Source organism: Artemia sp. Qi Xiang Cuo, chromosome 10, assembly GCF_049724085.1.
Source record: "Artemia sp. Qi Xiang Cuo chromosome 10, ASM4972408v1, whole genome shotgun sequence".
Lineage (NCBI taxonomy): Eukaryota > Metazoa > Arthropoda > Branchiopoda > Anostraca > Artemiidae > Artemia > Artemia sp. Qi Xiang Cuo.
Genome location: NC_142803.1, coordinates 30771868 through 30799214, shown reverse-complemented (window position 1 = coordinate 30799214; position 27347 = coordinate 30771868). Strand labels below are relative to the sequence as shown.

The following is a 27347-nucleotide window of genomic DNA, read 5'->3' as shown; positions in this document are numbered from 1 at the left end:
AACTGTACAGAGATTACGCATTAACCCTTAGAAGAATTAGAAAGTAGAATAGAAGAAAAGGCACGATGAGCATGTTGGCATCCCACACCAGATCTGAAACCAAGTTGATTTTCACCAAAGAAAGAAATATTTTGAGTTAGACTAGGTAAAAGAATATACTCGAAGACCTTGCTAATATTGCAAGAAACGGAAATTGGACGGTAAGAAGAGCAACCTGTTGTTGGTTTACCTCTTTTTAAAATTGAAGTCACGCTGCCACACAAAAAGCTTTCCAGGACGACAGAAGACGCCAAGCACATTTGAAACAAAAGCGCAAGATGTGATACAAGTTCAGCACACTGGGGAGTTAGATGCTTTTTAGAGATACCATCAGCATCAATAGATTTCGACTTGAGAGGATTCAAGGCATTTGTAACTTCACAATGCAATATATGCAGAATAAAGCACTGACTTAGAAATCCAGGGACGATTTTAACAAACGCTTCGCCAAACTTTCAATGAACAGAATAATTCAACACGGAGAATATCTACGAATAATGTGCATGCCAAGAACTTGGTGGAATAACATGAAACTTGGTGGAATGGCTATGAAACTGATTTTCATAGATCGTAAATTATCTTTATTATCCTTAACATACTTTCATCCCCAAACCTATCCTCAGGGGCTACGTGGTTCTTGATAAATCTAAAGGTATAGTTTTGGAACCTTTCAACTATGCTAAACAAAACTGCTATCTCAAACTTTTGATCGAACAATTTTTCGGAAAAAAATGGACTTGGAAGGAGGTCTAGTGGCCATCCAATGTTTTTGGTCAAATAAAATGGACACCAGACATTTTTTTTGTTCAAATGAGCCCTCTCTTGATGTTCTAGGGCCGTTGGTTGGATACGATCCCCCTGGGGGAAAAATAAACCTGCATCCATGATGTTTCTTCTGGCAAATAATACAGAATTCAACACTTTTGCAGAGAGGGGGCTGAAACCTCTACAGTAAGGTTCTCTGATACGCCAAATCTTATGGTTGGGTTTTAATTAAAATTCTTTGACTTTTAGTGGGTGTTTCTTCCCTCTTTTGAAAATCAGGCAAATTTTCGCAGTTTCTTAGCCTTTCATGGGCAAAACGAAGCTTAATGATTCTTATGAATCTTATATATTAATATTATATAATGCATTTAATCTTATGAAAGGATTAAAGAATAATAAGGCTCCAGGTGCTGACAGTGTGGTAAATGAGTTTCTTAAATATGTCGGCTCTGAGTTTTAGGAATAAGCTACTGAAGATTATGAATATGATTTTTGAAAAAAGTGGAAGTACCAAGTGATTCTAGGAAAACATTAATTAAACCACTGTGTAAGGAAGGTGATAAGAGTGAGTGTGGTAATTATCGAGGCATTAGTCTGGTTTCTGCAGGTAGCAAATTACTTATTAATATGATACTTTTTAGACTGAGAGATGCTGTAGACAACGTTTTAAGAGAAGAACAGTGTGGTTTTAGAAAACTTAGAGGAAGTGTCGACCAAATTTTCACTTTTAAGTTAATAATTGAGATGTGCCTGAGTTACCAAACACCTTTGATTCTCAGTCTTATAGATTATGAGCAAGTGTTTGATTCTGTTGATAGAAGATCTTTAGCAAAGGCCTTATCCTTGTATGTTATACCAGGCAAAGAAATTAAAATGACTTGTGCTATGTACGAGAATAACACTGCTGCATTTAAGGTAGGAAATGAGGTTAGCAGCTAGTTTCGATTAAATCAGGAGTTAAGCAAGGCTGTGTTCTATCCCCCTTTATATGGATAATTTTTATGGATGTTGTCTTAAAAAGCACACGAAAGGCAATGGGAGACCACGGAATCAAATGGGGAGGAAAAACTTTCCAGGACTTAGATTATGCTGATGATTGAGCACCCTAGATTAAAGTGTGAGGAAAATGAATGGATGTTCAGAGGTTTTGCGAGTTCAAGGTGCTAGAATAGGTTTGAAAATAAATGTTAAGAAGACTAAGTCACTAAGGCTGGGAATAAGTGAAGATGAAAAGGTGACGTTGGGTAACAAAAAGATTGATCAGGTGGACAGCTCCACTTACCTTGGCAATATTATTGGCAAAGACGGTGGGAGCAGCAAAGATGTTAAAAATTGAATAGCTAAGGCTCAGAGAGTTCTTTAAAAATTAAAAAAAAGTTTGGAAGAATAGGAACATAAGTGTACAAGCTCAAGACTAGAATATTGGAATCTACAATGATAACAGTGGTCAAGTATGGCTCTGAATCATGGGTGCTTCGAAAAGTGGATGAAGATTTGCTAGATGTTTTGCAAAGAAATTGCCTATGGATTGTTCTGGGTACCCGATTGACTAACGGTATTTTAAACAGTAGGCTGTACGAAAAGCGTGGTTCAATCCCGCTTTCTAGGGCTATAATAAAATAAATGTTGAGATGGCTAGAGCACGTTCTGTGGATGAAGGGTGACAGATTACCAAAGATAATCCTTTTTGACCAACCGTCTAGGGCTAAACGGAAAGCAGATCGTCCGCGGTTGGGGTGGGAGGATGTTATAAAGAAGGATTTAAAGGAAATGGGAACTTCCTGGGAGGGTTTAAAGAGAGAGGCTACGAATAGATTGGGATGGAGAAAAAGCGTACGTAGTTGTGTGGGCTTCAGGTGGCTTGGTGCTGGGGTGAGTTGTTAGTAGTAGTAGTTGCAATGAATCTTATATATTTGGAGTCAACATAATAAGCCGATGATACACCGATTGATATCCAAATTTCATTTCTAGAGTTTTGGTTTCTATTGAGCCGTGTTGCTCTATTCTTACAGTTCGTTACCACAAACTGTTTGATATATTAGCACATAAATCCAAAAACTTAAAGACGAGGACGCTATTTGCACTTATTAGGTGCTTCAATTACAAATAAGAGAATTTGGACAATTACTGGAGTTTCAATTAGATATTAGAAGTAAGGATTAAAACTATTAGACAATTGCCAGAGTAGATACCCCCCCATTACTCTCAAGGCTTCAATTATTAAACTACAACCGATTTAATCTACGTATCTAGTTATATTACAAATCCTACTATAAAAATGACAAATCCTAAGTTGTTTTCAATGATTTCTTTTTTCATTTACAAAATTATATTTAATGTATACTTACCTTCGTATTTTCCAATGGCTCCATTTCTGTTCTATTTGCAGATGTACATGGTGAATTCATATCCACCATTCACTCCATTTTCAAAGGTATTAACAGAAGAAAATCTAATTTAGAAAACATTTAGATTATAGAGAATAAAAACCTATATATGAAGACACAAATTTAACCTGAGCTAATGTTGTGCAATAGGAAGTAAAGAACATTTTTGCAGTTTTGCGATTAACCAGGTTCGCGTATTATCTTGATGATAACGGTCTGGGGTCTACATCTGATATGGACATATGGTGGGAAATCAGAAGTTTCAAAGGCAGTATATTTGCATAAATGCTAATCTGGAACATATTAGGAACTGTAATGAATCATTATTTTGCGGTTTTTTTTATTAATTGGCTTCCTTTATGATTTATTTGACTGAATAATGAATCTACGTGCTATATCGTGAAAAAACACTAAATCTTAGAAAAAATCCCTGGTTGTAGAAAAAAAACATCACTACAAATCACTAGCTAGAAGAAAATCACTAGGCAACATAAAAAATCACTAGAAATAGTGATAAATAGCTAGGGGTGGCAACCCTGAACATATTCCATCACAAAAGCCTGCAATATATACTAGGCATTTGCCTTTTAGACAGAGTATCGAACGGCATTGTCGGGAGAAGATTTGGGGATTGGCCACTTGCCTTTGATGTTTTCAAGGCGTCTAAGTTGGTTTAGCCGCATCATGCAGAGATCAGAAGAGCAGATAGACCAAAAATGTCTCATTTGCCTGTCACTACCAGCTATGAAGTAAAATTCAGGAGGAAGAAAAAGAAGATGGCTCGTGAGATTCCACTCCAACCTTGACCCTATTGGTAGCTTCCAAAAATTTAGGCAACGCTAGGATCCTCACTGACTTGAGTTCATGGACCCTATCACCCTCAAGCAAATCTATGGAGAGAAGTGATACTTAATCTGCTGGACGTCTTGATAAGCCTGGATATGACTTAATTTGCAGCAAGTACTAGTAAGTAGTACCGTAAAATTTCTTGAGACCTAATTGTGCTTACGCTAAGAAGCAGCAAAATTAACAAAAGTAAGTGTAATTGACTCAAGCAGAGCACTTTGATGTTGAGATGATGTGTTTATTCACATTTGTTGTGTCAACTGTGCTTCAGTGGCGGATCCAGAGGGGGGCGAGGGTGACACCCCATCCTAGCGTAGTCTAAAGTAGTGTAATTTACTTAATTAACCCAAATTTGCGTTAATTAAACTTACTCCTAAGTAGTAATCAATGCAATACTTTTCATAAAGCTACAGGAATCTCCATGTTATTTGCTGGAAGCTATAGGAATCTCCAAGTTATTTGCCGAGACAATGAATTTGCTTGCCTTATGTTTCTTGGTGTCTTTCCAGAGCATGTACTTATGGATTCGGGTGGATTATGTTCCCTCCCATGTTATTCTAGGGGCTTATGTTCCTTCCTATGCTATTACAAGGGCTTATGTTCCCTCCCATGCTACTTTAAGGGCTTATGTTCCCTTCCATGCTATTCTATGTTCCCTCCCATGTTATTCTAAGGGTTTATGTTCCCTTCCATGCTATTCTATAGCGCTATGTTCCTTCCATTGTTATTCTATGGGACCTCTACACGTGATTAAACACGTTATGAAACTATGTGCTATTTGCTTATAGTCCCGTTGGTACCATTCCAAACGAGCGGGGATTCCCCGCCTGTTCCTAAACATTGCAAAAAAGATAGCAGTATGAATGGGGATTCCCCGCACAAATTTGTTTAAACTCCAAGTTTTTCAACCAGAGTGTTTTTTTTTTCGAGCTGACACCTGTTTTTTAGGGGGCCAATCAGAGACATATGAGATATTTACTCCTCTCTCTCTCTCTCTCTCTCTCAATTTTTTGTTGTTGCTAGCTCAGATTCATTGTGGTAGTGAGAGTGTCAACAAATGAAAAAAAAAATGTTCCATACATGTCCCCTATGTATGTACACACTGGGCAGCTGGTCATCATGTGAGAATTGTACAATGATTGACGAGTATGATGAAAAGTGTAGACTATGCAACCCATGTAAATTGCATAAAGGATATGCTGCACAAAATGAAGGTTGTCATTCCTGTTATAAAGAGGTGTGTCACTCTCATCTTCGGGACCACCTATGCTCCAGTTGTAACTATTATACATGTAGTCAGTGGGAGATTATACATCCCGGTATGATTGGAAAGAATCTTAAGCGTGATTTTAGTTTATTGCTAAGAGATTGGTATCATCGTGGTTTTAGATTGTTCTGGGGGGAGGAAACGGGTCAACGATTCAACTGCTTGAACAACAAAAGAATTTGGTTTCTATGTCATCATTGTAAAGACAATAACTACTATCATTATAAGCCCACTGACGTTTATTTGGCTGTGACGGACTGTGATTCGCCCCTTGAGGACACTATTTGTGACATTACTTCAAATAAACAAATTGAAACATGTGAATTCTATAGAATGAATGAGAATAGTGTCATTGACTATACAAAGAGATATGACAAGAGTGAAGTTACACTCTATTGTAGAAAATGTAACCCTGACATTGCAGTACATCAGGATCAGTACACTGTGAATTCAGATAATCTACCTGCACTAGTTGTTGTCAACAAATACCTAGTAGAAGATGAAATCTAAAGAGTAGAAAAGTCATTTTATCATGTATATAAATTTTTATTAATAAACAATTTCACAGTGGCACTAAAATCAATATTAAATACGCTTGTAAGTATATTTTCCACTAGAAAGTCATTCAATCGAGGTAAGTCAACGTAGATAGCCACGACATCTGAACATGAAAAAGAGTAGTACATGAAAGCCACATGTCTTAGTCGCAAAATCTTGTACTCTTTGTTGATTTTCAATAATGGTTTTCCCACTGCTTTCAATAAAGTTGCTGTTGTATGGAGTGTAGAATTTATAAGATAGGCCAAGAGGATCAAAAATTCAATATTGTTCGCTGTTTGAAAGATGCACAGCCAATAGCCGGTCCTCAAAGTTGATGGACTGCTATTAATAATCATTAGGATATTTTTAAAACTTGGAATTTTTTCAATGAAGTCCGAGGGTGGGCAATAGGACTTGTATTGGGACATGTCTGCATCCATACTAAATACGTTGATCATTTGGTTTGTGCTCATGCTGCTAAGTCTAGTAGAACACTGCCGTCGGGTGTGATTTCCCAATAGGTTTCAAATTGACTCAGTGATATTAGCGTGATACACTCAGTCAAAGCATCAGCAGATGTACACTCTAAACGTACATTCCCTGTTCGTACTATGCTCATATCCTGAGTCCCCGACAAGTCCAAAACAATTACCCAATGATTTTTTGAAAACATTGAATCGGTTATTCCATTTTCAAATAGTTGAGAGTCATGATCTAGGGATTGCATGGCCAACTCATACAGAGTTCTATAGGATTTTTTTGTCAAATGATAGAGTTTACAGCGGAATACCATTTACTTTGTACACGAGACTAGAAAGAGCGAAAAAATCAAAATCGTGGGAGGATTCAGTCCAGGATTCAACAGCACTACCACTCTTCACAAAGGACAAAGCCAATTTTGATGGGATTTCTTCATTGAAAAATGATGAATCGCTATAGGTAAGAGAACTCGTGGCAATGTGACGTTGATTGGTGATCGTATGGGGAACAAGAAGTTTAATGTTGTTGCCATTGGCAAGCGACGCGGCCCCCGTATTGGCACGGGTGTCGAGAAGTAAACAAGCCAACCATACTACGGCGTTCCCGGCAGGCGACGCGACTTCGAATATGGCGGCGAATTCGAAAAATTCTTTTCATGCCATAAATTTAGGAAAACCCACTACAGTCATTAAACAGGAAAAATCTAGAATAAATGTGGGATGCTGGAATATAAGATCCGTCAAACAAGAAGCCACGCAAGTTTTCCTTGTCCATGAGATGGAGAAGTACAACATAGACATACTTTGCATATCCGAGACCAAAATTTCAGGTTCTGGCTCCATAGTTATTACAGCTCCTGAAACGCTACATCAATTCCATTTTTTCTACTCCGGAGTAGAAGATAATTCAGGACTCCACGGAGTTGGTTTCATCATGAACCCAAGAACCAGAAATGCTCTCCTAGAATGGGAACCAGTCTCCTGTAGACTTGCCAGAATCAGACTAAAAGGAAACCCCGCAAATATGTCGATAATTTCTACCTTTGCCCCCACCCGTGACGCTGCTGATACGACCAAGGATGGTTTCTACGGCGAGCTACAGCAGCTCTCTGCTTCTGTTGCCACACGTGATTACTTGATTGTTGCTGGAGACTTCAACGCAAGAGTTGGTCCGTCTGACCAAACCACAAGACAAGTCCTGGGAAAATTTGGACAAGGTAACAGATGCGAAAATGGGCAAAGGTTGTGAAACTACGCCTTGATGAACCACCTTGTTGTCACCAATACCATATTTCAGCACAAACCTAGCCACCTTTTAACTTGGCATTCAAATGACGGTGTCACTATGGCTCAAATAGACTTCATTCTCGTACGCCAGCGCTGGAGAACCTCCGTACAGGACTCTCGCTCTTACAACGGCGCGGACACAGGCTCGCAGTCTGGGTCTGACCACAGGCTTGTTGTTGCAAAAATTTTGCTACGTCTTGCAACTCGGAGAAAAAACAAGCCCAAGGCAGGATTCGACAGTGGTAAGCTCCAAGACAAAGAAGTTCGGCAGGCCCTCAATTTGGAACTGACTAACCGATTTGACGCCCTCAGTTCTGATGAAAACCCAACCCCCGAGAAGAGATGGTATACATTTAAAACAGTGATGACATAGACTGCTGATGATATCATAGGCCGAGAAAAAAAAAAGCGACAGCACTGGATTACCGCTAGGACCCTTTCAATAGTCGGTGAGCGAAGACAAAAGATGAGCGGCCCTAAAGAATAAACAAAAGAGCTGCGCAGACAGGTAAAACGCTCTGTTTGTATGGACCGTCGCCAAATGTGGGAAGATGCTACCGTGTCGTTAGAGAAAGCAGCACGCTCACATGATACCCGCAAGCTTTACCAGATCCTGAAAGAGTCCGTTGGTAAGAAAGCTGCTGTCTCAGAAATAGTCACAGACAGATCAGGAAAAATCATCAGTTGTCAGAAGGAGCGCTTAACAAGATGGAAGGATCACTTTCAGATCCTCCTAAACCCATCCCCATCATCCGCTCCTGATTCTTTCCTACCTGCCGTTTCTAAAGAACCCTACGACGTCGAGCTGGATACACCGACCAGAGCCCAAATACCAAAAGCGATCAAGACCCTGAAGAACCACAAAGCCCCAGGTGAAGACGGCCTCCCCCCGGAAGTGTACAAACAATGCCCTGGGGTCACTGCTGAACAGCTCCATGGCATTCTCGAAGAAGTTTGGAGGACCAATTGTTTCCCAAAAGATTGGAAGACATCAGTGATTCTCCCTTTCTATAAGAAAGAAGATAAAACCGAATGCAAAATTTACCGCGGAAGAAGTCTTATAGACATTGCGGTCAAAATATTCGGGATCTTACTCTTGAACCACTTCAAAGGGGCAAGGGAGGAAAGAACCCGAGGAAATCAAGCCGGCTTTCTGCCAGGTAGAGGCTGTACTGATAATATATTTGTTTTTCGCCTCATTATCCAGCAGTTTGAAAGGTACAATCTACCCCTGATCTTGATGTTCCTGGACTTCATTGCCGCCTTCGACTCTGTCACTCGCCAGAAACTTTGGAAGATCCTAGAGAATGACGGAATACCGCTGAAGTTTGTTGAACTGGTGAAGGCATACTATGACGCGTCAGTGAGCCGAGTTCGAGTCTATGGTGAAGAAACTGAAGAATTCCTGGCTGAGTTCGGATTAAAACAAGGGTGTGTCCTCTCTCCAGCTCTGTTCAATTATTGCGTTGATTGGATGCTTGAAAATGCACTGTCGTCCTATCCAGGAGTTCAGATCGGACAGAATCTTTCACTGACTGACCTCGATTACGCGGATGATGTTGGCCTCCTGTCAGACCCCGTACAAGTTCAAAACATGCTTGACAACATGGTGGCCCTGGGCAGACCTGATCGGCTTGAACGTCAGCACAGAGAAAACGAAATTCATGGCTATTAACCACGACACAGGACCATTCACACTAACTGTCAATCAAGTTCAGCTGGAAAAAGTCAACCGTTTTACATATTTGGGCTCCCAAATATGTATTGACGGATCTTCCGACGCTGATATCCAACAGAGAATACAGAAAGCGCAGACAGTCTTTGCCTCCCTTCGGAAACCCTTATGGAATCGCCGCGAAGTCAGTGTCAGAACGAAAGTTCGAATCTACATGGCACTAGTCCGCACCGTTCTCCTTTACGGATGCGAAACATGGTCGGTAAAACTACAGCATGAGAATACACTGAAGGTGTTTGAGCATACCTGTCTGCGAAGAATTCTCAGAATACAGCTGCGTGACCGTATCTCCAGCGCGGATCTACGTCGAATGTGCAATATTCAGAGAGATGTTGCGCTCACTATTAAAGAACACCGTTTGAAATGGTTGAGCCATGTATTACGGAAGCCGCCAGAATACTTGCCTCGCCAAATCCTTCTAGTCGAGCCTATTAGCTCCTGGAAGAGACACCAAGGAGGAAAGAGGAAGAACTGGTGGAACCTGGCCAAATCAGACCTTGAACCTATCGGAGGATTCAAAAAATTCGGACACAGATGGTCAACTCAGTGGCTCGCTTTTGCAGAGCAGCTGGCAGAAGATCGCTCAACATGGTCCAAGAAGGTCTCCAAGATCATCGATGCCGGGCGAGGTGGAAACGCCTGATTCCTGCCACAAGTACAAGTACAAGTACATTGGCTCTTAGCTTTTCCACTGCCAATGCAACAGAGCTCATAACCTGTTGTTTTCGGAAGTGGAGAATTGCCGATGTGATAATGACATTTGCATCGGGTGCTGCAGGAAGTGTTTTTCTCAAAATGAAATTCGATGGGGCCAGCTGTAACTTTATGTCAATCTTGACATTGGGGGGTAGCCATTGGGATATATTGAATATCTCATGATTTAATTTTCCAACCAGATGATACTCTTGGGTCACTGCAGTTGTCGACTCACCATCAGTATCAACACCTGATCGATATTCATGCCCAATGATTGCCCACTCAACTCCTTGTATGACTTTGGTGTCATCATCATAAATTGTATGTAGCTTGCATAGTTGGATAAATTATTGCTAGTGCTCACCAATGTTCCATTAATAAATACATTAATTTGTTTTAATAGATTGTGTAGAATACAGTTCTCGTAGGAGAGACCATCGCCAGCATTTGGAGTTGTATTATCTGACTTTTTCTTCACCGCCATATTTAAATCAATAAAAGTTGATGACAAGTCAATGAAATATTCTTCATTGGAAAATATTTGAAAGTGTATATTTTCCGAGAGGGGTTGTTGGGGATGATATTGTTCATAGTAGCCATACTTGACACTGACATCAACATTTTCAGCATTGAATAGATTCAATGAGGAACTGATTGATGGATATGGTTCTTTGTGGGGAAGATATGTCATCTTAAGAGAAGAAATCCTTCTTTGATCTAACAATCTTTTTCTCTTTCTTCTTTTGCTTATTGGTCTTCCTGTTTTTATTCCTCAAAGTCCTTGTTGATGTCCATCGCTTCCCGCCTGGGTGGAGACTGATGAGTCAATGACGCGCACGCATCCTTTTCAATCCCTCCCCATTTTGCCGAGATTTTAATTGCTCACCAACGGCTCTTGCTGAAGATCTAATATTTTCCTTAACACTCTCCTTGAAATTCTTGCCCGACCCCCAGTCCTTTAGTGTAAAGGCAGCAAAATTTGATGCAGCAGGTACAAGCTATTTTCTGGCAAGGGGTAGTGCAGAACGAAATAGCCTAGCAAACCAGCTACCAAGACCATAGCCAGACATTGTAGTACGACCCTTATAGTAGTCCAATCTATTGCCTATTTGACGTGGACTCAAAGCACCAACATAGCAATCGATATCGGGGCAGACAAATGGAATTCTTCTATTGTTCATTTTAAGTGATTGTGCTATCGCCGACAATGGATTGAAAATAACATGTAATCAGTGCTGAGCCTTATGCTATTGCTAAAAGATCGCCCAGTTCACTTCTTATTGTTAACTTACAGAGTTACAAATACGAAGTGTTTACAGGAACATACTGAAGATGCTTTATATTATAGTGATGAACAAGTTCATGGGTTGTTTTTCGTTCAAGAACACGTAGGAGGGGGACATTTGAATTACCGACTCTCGATGTTTCCACAAAGGATGCATAGAGAAATATGCAAGAGTCCGAGGCGAAACCAGGTGGATAATCAGCAAAAATAACTTGATCCATCCCGTAAACGGCACCAGCATTTTTCCCATTGATCGTATTCTGTTTAAAGCCAAGAACGTCTCTCGGATTATAACTGAGAATAATTATTTCAGTGTCAACAGGTGAGGTAATGTAAATCCTATCGTGTTACAATGAATAATTAAAATTTAATTTACCATTACTACGATATGAGATTTTTATATTGATTGTACGACACAAATCTGTCATATTATCTTATTCAATATATTTCAATTTGGCATGTGGATATTCGCTAGATTTAAGTGCTTCAACCCATTCATAGTCGACAAAGAGTGTCCAATATAATGGTATAACTTTTATATCGTACACACGATCCTTTCTAAGGATGTCGTAGTTCTTTTTGAGAATATATTCAAAAATAGCCACTTCATACGTACCGTCAAATTTGAGGGTAGGGGAGAGTTTTTTCCAAAAATCACTTGTTGTATTAAAGTTGTTGTTGATAGGATCGGAAAAGTTGGACATAAAAGTTGCATATAGATCATTGGGCATTGTCAATATCTTCAACACCGATCCAAGAATCAAAATCAGAGTTGTATCCTAGCCACCGAACTAGTAACTGTTTCTTACCCCTGCGAGTACGAGTCTTTAATACCTTTTCAATTTGACAGATTTCACTATTATTTTTAACTTTTTGTAGGTCATAGTCATAAAAGCCGCCGAGAATCTCTTCATATTTGGTATCGCGCAAACGATAAGTTATGGGTTTAGTGTCTAGGATTTTTGCCACTTTAAAAAGTTCGGTGGACCACAAGTAATTCCCCTTTTCAAAAACATTAGTTGTCCTATTAATTCGAATAGTATCACCAACATTAAATTGATTTTTCTTCTTGACAATCGTTTCATTGGAATACTGTTTAAGAAAGGTGTCAATTGTATTATGATCAGAATGATGAGCTTCCGTTGGGGTTGAGTTGGACAATGATCGATGAGGTCGTTGATTATAAATCAACATGATTTTTATCTAAATCATGAATAAGATTTGGTGTATTATTTAGTGTACAATATACTGAAATTAAAATTCTATTAATTCTTATCAATCGTTCGGCCAATGCAGCCTTTATAAAGTCATGACCATGATGTAGCAGTATATTATATTTCATTAGTACTTATGTAAAATAGGGGTTAACAAATTTACTACTGCGATCTACTTCAATTTTTTTACACGAATTCTATTCGAAACTGCTTCTGACAGCCTAAACAGAATCAACACCTCCCTTCCTGCACTGTAAAATGGCTTATAATAAATAACTAAGAACGCTAACTGAAAGTGAAATGTACTTGTTCTATGACATGTGATGCCGTTGAACATCATCTTGAGTCTGGAGATCTGCATTATTTATATGCAATTGGTAAAAGGCTTTAGTTTTTCGATAATGATTAGCACGAAGTCTATGATTTCTATGCAGAGTGTAACTTGATTCATTTGTAGATATTCTTGTACACTTTTAGTGTGAACACCCGTGACCTTGGAAAGAGTGGTGGGGTAACTTAAACTCCCCGCTTCGCCAATATTTTCATAAGTATGTTTCAGAAATTGCACCATTTTGAACGTAAACACGTTGTGTAACGTCCGCTACCCTTTTGTATACTGACTGTTCTTGGTGGTGATGGTGGTGACGATGACTTGATACGTCTTCGCTTTTGTCTATCTATCAGCGGTGTGCTAGTATTTTCCAAAATTGATTTAAAATCTTCTTCTTCTTCATGTTCATATTTTAATGGTGGTGGTGGTGTTGACAATTATGCAGGTTCATTTAATTTTTTTAGAATTTGTCTATTGCTAATAAGACTTTTGGGGAAGTTTAATGTATTTAGAAAGTTGTATAGATGAGCGTCAAATGAAATAGTCCTTTACGATTTGTAACCATAGCATAGATTAAATAAAGTAGATTGTAGCTCTTGTCGTGAATTATAATCCCTTTCCCATTGCTCTCAACTTGAATATGATCTTGACCACTTTCCATGAGATAGGCTAGGAGTCGTGTACATTGTTCAAGATATTAGCGGGGCAATAAATTTACAATTTTAAATAAAAACGAATCCAATTCTTCCTTCTTTAATTGTGTTCCAGCAGCAGCCGCAGCAGCAGAATCTTGAGGATATTATTATTTTTTGTGATCAATAGCAGCAGCAGCAGTGACCTTCACATGATGGGGCTTATTTTCTTCAACTCGGTAAATTGTATATTGAAACAAAAGTAGTTTTTTATCATCCTCAATATTAATATTGTCAAGGAATTTTCTCAGCTTCTTCTCAAAGTGTTCCACGGGTGAGAGAGTGAGTTCTATTGGAGTCAATTTATAGGGTTTTGCCATCTAGAGAAAACTGTTTTCAAGTCCTGCAATTATTGGCAGTAAAAGTGTGAAAAAGCTACCGCCCGCCTGAAGAAGTCGTTTCTTTTTAAAATTCTTTCCTTTGTTTGTAGAGGCCAATGTACGTACAATGGAACGATGTTGCTTTGCCTGTTGCTTAACTATATATATATATATATATATATATATATATATATATATATATATATATATATATATATATATATATATATATATATATATATATATATATATATATATATATATATATATATATATATATATATATATATATATATATATATATATATATATATATATATATATATATATATTCTGGCAGTTGAACATTACCCACGGTCAAATTCAAACAAAGTTCAGATATTAGATTAATGAAATCATTGTCCATACCATGTTTGAGTATAGCCTTCCTAAGCAATGGTTTTGAAGTGCTTAAAACGGAAAACAGATGTCTATTTTCATGTATTTTCTTCAGTGTCATGATACCGACTAATAGGTCTTTTTAGTGTTCACCGGAAGATATACTGTAATTTCATTGTTACAAATGTCGGTGACTACACGTCGATCCTCGGGTGTATTTTGATTAAAATTCAATATGAAATAGCCATGGGGTTTATTAGTTGCCTGATTGTATGCTGAGAGCAGAAATTTAGGGGCACCTGGATAGATTTGTTTATTGAGAGTTATTAGCGAGCTAGAATCACGAACAACTCTGTTCGTTGGAAATCTATTCATGATGAGAGCGAACGGTGAACAATTGCAGCATTTCCTGGGACCATTGTTCAAAAAATTCAGCTAGATCGTCAATAATCTGCCAAGTGTTTGGTTCAATAAAACTGAAAACATAAAGTTCTTGGATGAATTGCATCTGCACCAATCCCATGGTGGTAGTCATTGCTTTTATTTTATCGTATGACTCCTGCCAAATACTGTAACAATAGAAGATTTTTTCGGCTTTTCCACAAACATTTTATCGCAATTTTTAATTGTTTTAGTTAAGAGTGTTGTTTTGCCTGACATTGACGGCCCACACATAAGCGATCTGAATGATGTTTTAAATTGATACATGTTCCCTTCAATAATTCACTTAGACAGCTAACTGTAGACCATAGTTATCTAATGACTAAATAATTTCCCTACTACTACTCCGTTCAAGAATAATAATAATAAGAAGAAGAAGACGAATAAAGAATCATATTTTCTTTTATTATATGCATAAAAAAGTAACAATACTTAAAAAAATACTATATTGAAAAAAAAGCACATTAAACTGGAAAAAAAATACAACATTTACATAGGCACAGAGAGAGAAAAAAAGCACTTAAATAAAATACACTTTTTTTTTTAATTTATTTATAGAAAAAATACAACATTTATTAGAATAAAGCACTTAAAATAATATCACTTTTTTTTTAATTTGAATGCAACATGTAAAAAAGCACGAAAAAAAAATCTGCTCTAAGTCCAAAAAAAAGATAACTTTGGTAGTGGCTGGCGGTGCGCCCCCTGCTGGCGGCCGCCTCCCCCCAGGCCACGAGGCCCCCCCCCCAAAGGCCGTGAGCCCCCCCTAAAAAAAGGTTTTAGGAAAAAAATTTACTGGACTTTATTCAAACCGAGACTTTCCCTATGGATAACACATTCGGCCCGGTCGGAAGTTAAATAGTGCCCAAGAGGGAGGGTAGTCACACCATCTTGACAAACATAGACCTTGTCGGAGATTGTACTCATGGCAATTTTCTCTACATTTACAGTAAAGTTCCTGTAGTTGAGAGAATGAATTGCCAATAATTTGGCTCTTGGAATTGTATTTTGAACAACACAATTTCCATAGATGTCCATGTTGAAATTCTTATCCACATAGCGCGTGGGTACTCCTTTGCAATGTTTCTTGATTTCCTCGTCGTGTGTCTGTATAAAGTACACCTTCGGACTTACAAACATACCACTGGAAATCATGTCGCTTCCCGTTTCATATTTAAAAAATAAAAGCTGATTTGGCGCCCGACGTTTCACTAGCTCTGGGTATAGCCCACTCCAATTGGTGTAGTCCATCCGTGAGCTGATAATTTAATAAGGCAAAAAATTGTCAATTAGATGCGGAAGATTTAGTTTTGACAGTTGGGACTTCATGTCACCGTAACAGACTTATTCTTGCCTCTCCCTCAGCCATTTTGCCCAAGCCACATGGTAGTATAATTCCAACTTGAGCTTTTCAGATATTTCCAAGATCGCACTGCCTGCAGCAATATTTTTATTTAATAGAATGTGTCTTTTTTCCTATTCAATAGTACCATGTCCGGGCGAATGATTGTGAAGGAAGTGTAATTTGGATCGGCAATAATTCGAGCACATTGTTTGGGGTCGGTCACGACGTCACAACGATTTCTATTGCGAACACTCTCACACTTTTTGCCCAAAGCCGAATTCAAAATGAGTTTACAAATTTCTTTTTCAGCTTTCGTTTGCGCTTCTGAACGTTTGTTGACAAAAGTGTCAGCAAATGTTTACAGTTATGGTTTTTGGCTAAACTGGAGTGCTCTGTGAACCTTTGTGACGTTGAAACCGGTGTTGCACATCCATTTTAAGGTCAAATTATGTACAACAATATTTTTTTTCGGCAGAAGGTCAGCAATAAGTTTTTGTTTTGAAGGTGACCAATGCAATCCGTCCACCTCGACTAAACGCCTATTGCGAGGGCTCAAAGAGTCCCTAGTCACAGGTCTATTGATGCACGAGAAAACAAAATCCGTTACTGAATCGTGAAGCTCAACTGGTATCTCCCCATCAATTTCAAAAAAACATCCAACCGGTCCATTCTCCTCAACACTGTTGTCAATGTTGGGGAAATGGGGAGCTTGAGGGTCATTGAGCCATTTATAGTCACCACAAGGTAGCGCATAATGGGACATGGCCGACGGGTAGAGAGAATTCATATCAAGGAAAACTGCGTCCGATTTTGTCCCTGTCTTCTCTCCAGTTGGATCATTTTCAAAGATACAATCCCCGTGAAAAACATATCCACCCCTCATTGACCTTTCGATGGACAGATGCTGATCAATGTCTGTGATTACCCAATTTTTTCCCCACTAATTCTTAACATGAGGACCATCACCGGTGAGGAGATCAAAAATAATAGCCCTAATCAAGATTAAATTCCCCATAGATTTTGTCCTTATTTTTACACATAATGTCTAACAAAGTTAACACATCACTCGACAAATACAGCTTGCAGTAGTCAAATCCATTTTTACACCCTCCCTCTGCCCAAACTTTTTCTAGCAAAACTCTATTCATAGTGGATGCAACTACGATCATGAAAACTGTCGTAAAACGATTCAATCGAAGGAATAGTTTCCCCGGCGAATCACGACATGGAACAATAATAATCATAAGGATTTATGCCCTTGACCGTCAACAAATCATATAAATCATTTGGAAATTGTTGCTTGAGAAGGGGGAAAGCGGTACAGCCGTCATTGTGTTTCTGTACCTATATTAATTTACTCAATGATGCATTAGAAAAATGTAGAGATTGAAAACTTGTTTTTCATTTGTTTTCTTCATGTCGTCATGAGCAGAACTCCATAAAACGTGCGAAACAAATTACTTTTCAAATGAAGCAGGCCTGAGATTATAGGAAAATTTGTCTATCACCAATGCATTATCCACTGTTCCATTTCTTTGAAGATGGGCCATTGCTGGTAGCACATACTTCAGATCGTAGTTGGAATAATGCATAAAAAATAAAAGAAAGGCTTGCTGTTTAATTTTTAAGTTACATGATTTTTTTTCCCACCCCCGAAAGTTACTTTTTCCCGTTGAAATGGGGTTAATAAGGCGATTATGATCCTGGATAGTGTCTTTTGGGACAAGAGCACCCCCAAAAACCCAACAATTTTTCCTCTTTTCTAGTGCCAGTTGCTCCTTATCTGATAATGTCATTGGGTAGTTGGTGTGACGCAATCGTGAAATTGCGGCGTTTGCTGTTTTTATTAAAGATATCAATAACTTTTCCATGCTACCCTCCTCATCCATAGCCAAAAAACTCTTCCAACTACATATTATTGTTGAAATCGCGACGGGCGTGCGCATAGGAACACGCAACTAGTTTGTGTTCCTTGACCATATTTGGCTTTAATGGGTCTGATACCTCCACCAGTCTTGTTTCACAATCTAAAGATACTTTATCAACTTGTATCTGGGAATTTTGGTAGCTTTTAAATTTTAAAATATCATTACCTTCTGCCGGCATTTCTATTCGTCGATTCCCATGAGTTTTGCAGTGCCCCATGTGATCTGAGAATGTTTGTTTATTTCGAAATGGAGAAAGGCAAATGGGGCAGTAGAGACGTTCCCCTTTCTTCACACCTTGGGATAGGAGTCGACTTATTGCTGTAACGGGGAAAAAATGACCATAGGAATTTACATCTTTGGGGGGTTCATAAATAACCCAAACCCAATTTTTTACATTATCCACCGATGGTATCTTCACTGAATACAAAATCCCTTTTTTATTTGGTTTCTTTCCCCCATCTACGAATTCCGTGTCATACTGGAGAACAACCTCCCGCAACCCGAGATTTTCATTTGCTTTTTCGAATATGGTTATTTCTTTCAAGGACACCGGATATTTCCCCTCTAAACAGTGAAAATTTACTTTAGGGAAATTTTCTCCACCGTTACGAGCAAGGCTGTCGAGATTTTTCATTGTTGAATCTTTTCTTAATGTTTTATGGGCTGCTGCTAAAAGTGCATATTTAAAGCATTGCAGCCCCGTTTCAAAATTGAAACCTTGAACCCCTCCTGTAGCCGAAAAATCTGGGTGGCAATTTATTCGTCGACTAGCCACCGCCCCTCTTAAAACGAAGTTTTTTTTAAATCTACTTAAATTCAAATCCTTTTATTCAATGTATAAAATGCTAGACCCACTTCCCCTCTCATTAAACGGGTTCAAAGTCCAAATCAGTTTATTCACCCTTTTAAAAAAGCTGCCCTCAAGTTCGCTTTTATCAGTGTAAAAATTCTGATTGCCAGTTGGAAAATGAAAATAAAAAAAGTCTCCAGATTTTCCCTTCTGTAAATGAACTTTTTGATTAACTGATACTTTAGCCCCCCTTTGACCCTTCCAATCCTGAATATGAAGCACTATTTGTGCTCGAAGTATTTCAATGTAACTATGGAGAACATTTACTAGGTCTGTTGAAACAATACTCTCGTCAGTCGCGTTTTCTTCGCGAGGATTCAATTCTACCCTATATGTTTGTAAGTGATTGAGAGCAGATCCTAACAAATAAAATTCACGTAATTCTGGGGACGTGATACTACTTTCATGTCCTGCACCTATTTGCACAGGACTCAATTCACTAATTATAAAACTATCGTCAAAAGTGTCCCCGGAAAAATTAGGTCCAACAATTTGCATTGTTGTTGCTGTATCATTAAGCGGAATGGTTGGTGGTGACATAGAATTGTCAATAACATCACCCCCAGTCTGTTGAATTACATTGGTTTGAGATGGCATGAGGTCCCATAGGCCTGTTAGTACATATTCCAAGGTGTTTGGAGACAATTGATCGAGCCAGCCTGTATTGTCCTGTGACTTAATTTCTTTATGAGGACCCGGTTCAGATGCACTAGTAACACCTCCTAAATGCTCAAGCATAAATCTATCTACCTATTCCGGGTCCTCAATCATGTAAATATCACAATTTAAGTCATCTAGGCTAGTCATTTCCCCAAAAACATTATTAAGAAAACCTCTTTGCCATTCCATATTATCCAGAACTAATGTAGGTTCGTCACTGAACTCCGTTGGTGGTGATAGAATTGGTCCAGTAAATGCTGATGTCTCATCAGCCAGTAGTACTGCTATTTCAATAATCTGTAAAAAAAAGGTTTTATTTTCTATGTGAAATAATCATTATATCATAAATTGGAAAAATCATGTTCATTTTTTTCCATACTACCCCATAAAACTCAATTCCTCCTAGAATTATTTAAACTAAATACTTTTTTGCTTAAAGCATTATTTACAGAACAGATGCAAAATAAATCACAAATTTTGTTAGTAACTTACACACAAACACACACACACAAGAAAATAATGAAAATCATTACATTGTTTTTGAATTTGTAATATTTATTATACTATCTCCATGAATAATCTGGTAGACAGAAAATTAAGCGGCGCATGCACCGCTCACACACAAACACATGCACACACACATACAAACACACACACACGCACACACACACACACACACATACACAGACACACACACACACATGCGCACACGCGCTGAAATATTCTTACAGGTTGAAAATACGTTTCTAACCCCTTAGCCTATATCCATTAGCCTATAACGCTCTGCGGAAACAGCGTCAGATAGAAATGCGCCGCGGAAACAAAAAACGTGATATCAGAATTTCTACTTAAAAATTAAGAATTTCTACTTACAATTCAGTTGATATGTATATTGAAAAAATTACAGCGCTCTGATCAAACATAAAAAATAATGATATGGAAATATATGCCATTCAATCATTACATCGAAATTGAATTTGCACTATCTCAATGAATTATCGAGCAGACGCGGCGCATGCACCGCTCACACACACATACACATGTGCACACACTCATACACACACACACACACACACACAGGCGCACACACACACACATGTGCACACACACACACACACACACACACACACACACACACACACACTATTACAGTGTTGAAAAAATGGCGAAAAGGCTAATTAATTAACCTATAGAAAAAAAGGTTTTATTTTCTATGTGAAATATCGATTATTTTATAAAGTAAAAAAAAACATGTTCATTTTTTCACCCCATCCTCAAAACTCAATTCCTCCTAGAATTATTTAAACTAAATACTTGCCTCTACCCCCCTCCCACAGAAAGTTCAGAAAGACGCAAAAGAGTGCTTTCTTTGCTAATAAAAAAAAATGCAATATATTCAGCTATCTCTGAGGGGAGCAAAGATATTTAAAACAATGGTTGGGGGCTGGGGATTAACATTTTAATATCTCTGACATACACTTTTACGGTGTTGAAAAATGGCGAAAAGAAAAAACTTAAAAAAAACAAAAAAAGTTGGATAGAAATAGGTAGAAGCTAGAGGTGAAAATACTCACATTTCCAAATTCAGACTGCTGTTGAGTGCCATCCGTTTCTTGCATAGATGTGGTGGCGATGTCACTGGCTCGTACAGATGAGCCAGTGGGGCTCCCCATCATGTGAGCAACCATCCATTCTCTTTTCAGCTTTCTACCTGGCTGCATAGGAGTTGGCACTGGTGGGTTTTGGGCAGGCAGCACCGGTCTGGAATGGATTTAAGTGGCCTCCAATGGACCGTCTATCTCCACTTGTTGTAATGGAGCAACGCCGTTAGTCTTAGCTCTCTTTTCCGGGGGAGAGTAAATGTGGGAATTCTCTTCCTTAAAAAGAAGGCAAAATTTAGCATGGAAAAAATAATTCCCTTTTTTTTACAGAAGAGAAAATTAGTCTGCACAAAGAATCCCCCTCTAACCACACGGAATCAGGGAACAGAGTCTGTCTCAAACCCCGTAAAGCTATTTTAAAAGGTAGCCTACAAGAATTAGCTAGAATCTTAACATACCTAGTGGAAATACCCCTGTGGAAAAGTATTAAAATGATTTGCCGTTGAGGCCTAAGTCATTATCGTTAGAATAAATAAACAATACCTTTTAAATAATTACAGTAGTCTAAAGTCTTTCAGAAAAAGCTCAGACACGATGTCAAATTTATGAGCAGAGTATAGCGTGTATCTCCCTCCCCCCCTAAAGCTATTTTAAAAGGTAGACTACCAGAATTAGCTTGAATCTTAACATACCTAGTGGAAATCCCCCCCCTGTGGAAAAGTATTAAAATGATTTGCTGTTGAGGCCTAAGTCATTATCTTTAGAATAAATAAACTATACCTTTTAAATAATTTCTCCAAAAATATTTTATTCAGAGATTTCACGTTAAAAAATTATCCAATCACTAATTACCCCTTTTTTGATCTTGCCCCCTATCAATTCTGAGTTTCCGGCTAGAATTAGACAAAGCCCGTCTTAATCACCAAGCTTTTTTTTCAGATACGACACGTTTGAAATTTTGGTTCCAAAAAAGGACCCTTTTCTGTAATTATAAACACATATGGTTTTAATCTCTGTGATAAAATGAGCATGCGATGCCTGTTCTCCAAAAGTGACCGTTTCTTGGAACACAGAAGGTTCTATTTAGATCAGAAAAAGATTTTTGATAACTGGAAAAATGGGCATTTTTTTTTTAACGAAATAACTATTTCTACAGAGCAGGGTGGGGGTGGTTTTTGTTTACATAGAGGAAAAAAGCGTACTTTGCATTTTCTAACGAGTATACTATTGTTTGGTTTTTTATTGTTGGGGGGGGGGGGAGGGGGGGCTAAGTACCCCTGAAATTTGAATATACTGGTAAATGCTTTTTATCTGGAAACAAATTCAGTAAACTATACTCACATTGACAAATAAAATATCGATTGTTTTCAAAGTTAATAAAATCCAGTGTACTATGTTCGATATGTTAAAATATAATGGAAATTAAATTGTAGTGCAAGAACATTTTATACGAAATTTCAATGACGAATTGTTATGCAAAGGGAAAATCATATGTAAGCAGTTCTCTGATTGGCTTCCTAAACAACAGGTGTCAGCTCGAAAAAAAAACAATCTGGTTGAAAAACTTGGAGTTGAAATAAATCTGTGGGGGGAATTTCCATTCATACTGCTATCTTTTTTCCAATGTTTAGGAACAGGAGGGGAATCCCCACTCGTTTGGAATGGTACCAACGGGACATATGCAAATAGCACGTAGTTTCATAACGTGTTTAATCACGTGTAGAGGTCCCATAGAATAACAATGGAAGGAACATAGTGCTATAGAATAGCATGGAAGGGAACATAAACCCTTAGAACAACATGGGAGGGAACATATAATAGTATGGAAGGGAACATAAGCCCTTAAAATATCATGGGAGGGAACATAGAATAGCATGGAAGGGAACATAAGCCTTTATAATAGCATGGGAGGGAACATAGAATAGCATGGAAGGGAACATAAGCCCTTAAAATAGAATGGGAGGGAACATAAGCCCTTGTAATAGCATAGGAAGGAACATAAGCTCCTAGAATAGCATGGGAGGGAACATAATCCCCCCAAATCCATAAGTACATGCTCTGGAAAGACACCAAGGAACTTAAGGCAAGTAAATTCATTGTCTCGGCAAATAACATGGAGATTCCTATAGCTTCAAGCAAATAACATGGAGATTCCTATAGCTTTATGCAAAGTATTACATTGATTACTACTATCCTAACGCAAGTTTATCGGATTCAACCTATTTTGCGCCCAATCCCCCTATAATATTTTTTAGAATGAGCCTATTTTGCCCCCCCCCCCCTAGAAAAATCCTGGATCCGCCCCTGCTTTGTTTTGATGGCCATGTCTTAATTTCATTTCTATTGATCTGACTGGGTTGGGCGGTACATGGGATGAGTTAATATCCAAACCTGTATAATGTGTAAGCCACAGATAATTTCTTAAACCACATTGGTCTGACACAACATAAAGAAAGAAAACCAGCAAAAATGGGGTTTTTAAAGGCCAAATGAAAATACTGAAAAAACACAACAAAGCGAATATTTCGAGGGGACAAACGCCTCTCTTCTTCAGTGCGAAATGAAAAAATATAATCAATGAGAGTGCTGAAGAGCAAACAAACAAATAAAACGCGTAAAGTCAATGTGAATGTGAAAAAAAAAACCAAAAATTAACAGACAAATAAAAATCAATATAAGCCAAAAAATTGTAAGAATTAAAACAAAATACCTAACATCATTCACCAATATCCGTAATTTGCAAAGAAATTCGAAATTGAACCGCCATCGACGGATACTAGCAAAGTATTTTCATTTGGCCTTTAAAAATCCCATTTCTGCTCGTTTTTCTTTCTTTATGTAATGTGTAAGCCAGTCTCCATATATTTATTTTCTGCAGCTATGAACTAGAGATTTAATTTTTAGTCTATGATTAAACCTTATTTTCGTTTCAGGCTAAAACATGATATTATTATTGGCAATATCTATATTTATAACATACTCTGTCGAGGCTCAAGAGAGGTTCTTCTTTGGTAACAGGGCAGTCATTACAATAAGTAAATCAGCTGTCATTTCAACAACGACCACTCTTACCCCAACTTGTTACGAGCCTACTGAGCTTCTAGGAGGAGGATTTGAAGTGTGTAGAAGGAAAAAGAGACAATATGGATTTTTGGTCGATCCTTTTGAATATTATCATGGTGATCATCCCCAACACGTGACTTTGTAAGTAGACATTTAGACACGTGATTATCTTAAGTTGAGTACCTGTGTGAAGGCTATAAATATTAAGAAAATATATTTCTAGTGGTGAATTTTTTATAGTCTCTTCATGGAAAAATGCATTAACATTAATATGTCATCCAAAAAAAAGCTATAACCGTGCTTCCGGACCAAAAAAGTAAGTGAAAGTGATTACGCGATTAAATTGGACAGTTTAATTATAATAATAATAATAATAATAATAATAATAATAATAATAATAATAATAATAATAACAATAATACTAATAATAACAAATTTATTATAAGCCAAAAAATAGGCCATACAGCACAGTATTCTTAAATACATTCCACAAGAAAAATAACATAAATATCTACCTTCTCCCCCCCCCCCCTCAAAAAAAAAGTTTCATTCATTGATGTCAACGCTTCATTTACATATTTGCATAACTCCCTGATTGTCCTTTTAACGGTCATTTGCAGGATCCCCGGGAACTCCAAGTTACCGCCTTTAAAATACGTTCCCCTTAAAAGAGAAAGTTGCTGGTACTCGGTGAGAATATGGGCTACATCATCAATACCTAGGTTAAATCTGGGGCAACATTAATGTGCATCTGCATCTAGGGCCATCCTTCTTCTTTCAAATACTCTTTTTCTATTTTCTAATGGCAGGCAATTCGCTCGGATCCGAAACCAAGTTCTTAATGTCTCCGCCGCTAATCTTAGTTTAAAATAATATTCAAATCCAAATATCTCTTTTACTTGGGAATAAAACTTCAATGTCTCAGATGTTTTAATTGCCTTGGTCCACATTAGGACTTCCTGGTCTATTATTCTTTCTATAATCTTAGCCAAAATGGCTCATCCTGATCTGAGGGTCCTAGCCCCTCATTCCAAATATAAGATAATCCTACTCCATCTAAAACAGTTTTTATTTGATACGGCCACGATCTTTTACGTTTCGACCGTAGCATCTCCAGATAAGCTGCTTTTGCTAGCGTATCATCTGACAGACTTATGACTTCAAGCCAATACCGGATCATCTGCGCAAGTCTACTCATTTTCAGCGAAAATATTCTAAGGTCACCTTTTATTACCTGATTGTGGGTCGTTACGTGAAGACCAATTAATCTTTTAAAGTGTTGCAGCTGAATTGATTCCAAGTGTGCTGCCGTAGAAACTGCAAGTAGAAAACTTTTTCTACAGCAGTAGAAAAAAGTGCTTTTTCTTCTTTTTTTTTGTCGGACCGACATAGTTTTCATTCCTTGTAACATGAAAAAGTTTGAACTTTTTATTTTTTATAGTATTTATTTTCCATAAAAGTGGTTGAGTTAATATGGACACAAAACATTTTAAGAGAAAAACAAAATGTAACGCTTCCTTTTTTTTCTTAGGGATCCATACGTTTTTGGCATTAGATCTTCTTTTAAATAAAATAATAAAAGCAAGTTTTTTCAACTGAAAGTAAAGAACAGCATTAAAACTTGAAAGAAACAGAAAGTTATTACGTATAGGAAGGGGGTTGCCCCCTCCTCAATCAATCACTCTTCACGCTAAGGTTTTTCAGTACTTTTAAAAATATTCTAATTAAACGGTTCTTTGTGTTTAAGGAGTCGTTCATAAGGAATTGAGGATAAAAGTCAAAATTTAGCGTGAAGAGTGAGGTGTTGAGAAGGCGAAACCCCCTTCATATGTGGAATAATTTCTGTTCGTTTAAAATTTTGATGTTGCTCCCTACTTTTAGTTGAAAAATTGTCTTTTTTTCAATTTCTGATTGTTTTTCAAACAATGCTGTGAAATCCGGCTCCCCCTCCATGAAAAATTCCCTTCCCTCACGGAAAGTTCCAAATGAATCAAAATGAAGCACAATGAGATCTGTGGTTAGGAGACATGCAAGAACAAGGATCACAGCGAATCACAAACGAAAATGATTGACAATGAAATCTGCGGTTAGGAGTTTCTTAATTCAATTGAATTTGCTGATTTGCCACTCTATAAATTAAAAATAAAGCATAATACGATACATTAATAATTTAGATATCCCCCAACGTAAATAACCCCAAGTAAAATATAACCCCCCTCCCTCCCTGGACGATTTACCCAACAAATCCATCCTTGCTGAAGGATTTCCCTGAAAATTTCTTGCGGATGATTCCACCGGAAAAATTCTTCTTAGCATACTCTCATTTAAAAAAGACTATATTTTCTGATCGTTTACCAAATCATGCCAGAGATTACCACTGCCTTGGGAAATAATTCCTGGAAAGCCTCCTTCCCAGTGGAAAGTTTCTTCCGTGGAAAATTCCCACTTGGAAAGTTTCTCCCGCGGAAATTTTCTCCATGGACAATTTTTTTTTTCGTGGAAAATTCCTTCCATGGAAGAATCCTCAAGATAATTCCAACCCCACTAAACATTTCTCCAGTATAATTCCTCCGGAACATCTTCAAGTGTAAAAATGAGTCGGCCAAGAGAAAGTAAGACAAATAAAAAGAGTTTCGCATAGAGATTCTGGCAAATTCTCCCAATTTAAGAATTCCCCGGAAACTTTACCCCCGATAACGTCCCTCCCTATGGAAATTTCTCTAAGAGAAAAATTCCTCAGCAGAAAGCCCCCTCTCCCTTAAATGTCTATATATTTTCCAACATCAAATATTATAAATAAAAAACGGGCGAAATTAATAAATTATAAGCCTTTCCCCAGAGGTTGTGGGGGATAATATTATCCTCAAAGGAATAGTTATCGGATCTTTCAGCTGTTTTGAACAAAATGGCTATCTCAAAAGTCTGATCGGACGACTTCGGTAAAAAGGGGGGATGGAAGGGGGGCTAGCTGCCCTCTTTCTTTTTGTCACTTAAGGAAAGTGGCGCATCCAGGGGGGTGAGGAGGCAGCCCCCCCCACTAGTGCAGTTTAAAGTAGAGTAATTTACTTATTTAACTCAAGTTTGCGCTAATTAAACTTGCTCCTAACGCAAGTTTATTGGATCAACCTATTTTGCACCCCCCTAAATGTTTTTATCGGATCAACCTATCTTGCCCCCCCCCCTAAAAAAATGCTGGGT

At 37.9% G+C, this 27347-nt stretch overlaps 1 protein-coding gene across 1 annotated transcript in view; it reads left to right on the top strand.

The window, feature by feature from the left end:
* The window catches only part of LOC148947655 (uncharacterized), a 121981-nt gene that overhangs the window by 23041 nt on the left and 71593 nt on the right, over positions 1-27347 (top strand). The window contains exon 2 of the mRNA XM_089096183.1: positions 24020-24290. Within this exon, the coding sequence (XP_088952309.1) occupies positions 24028-24290 (263 nt within the window). The 5' untranslated portion in view covers positions 24020-24027. The remainder of the gene's footprint in view (positions 1-24019; positions 24291-27347) is intronic.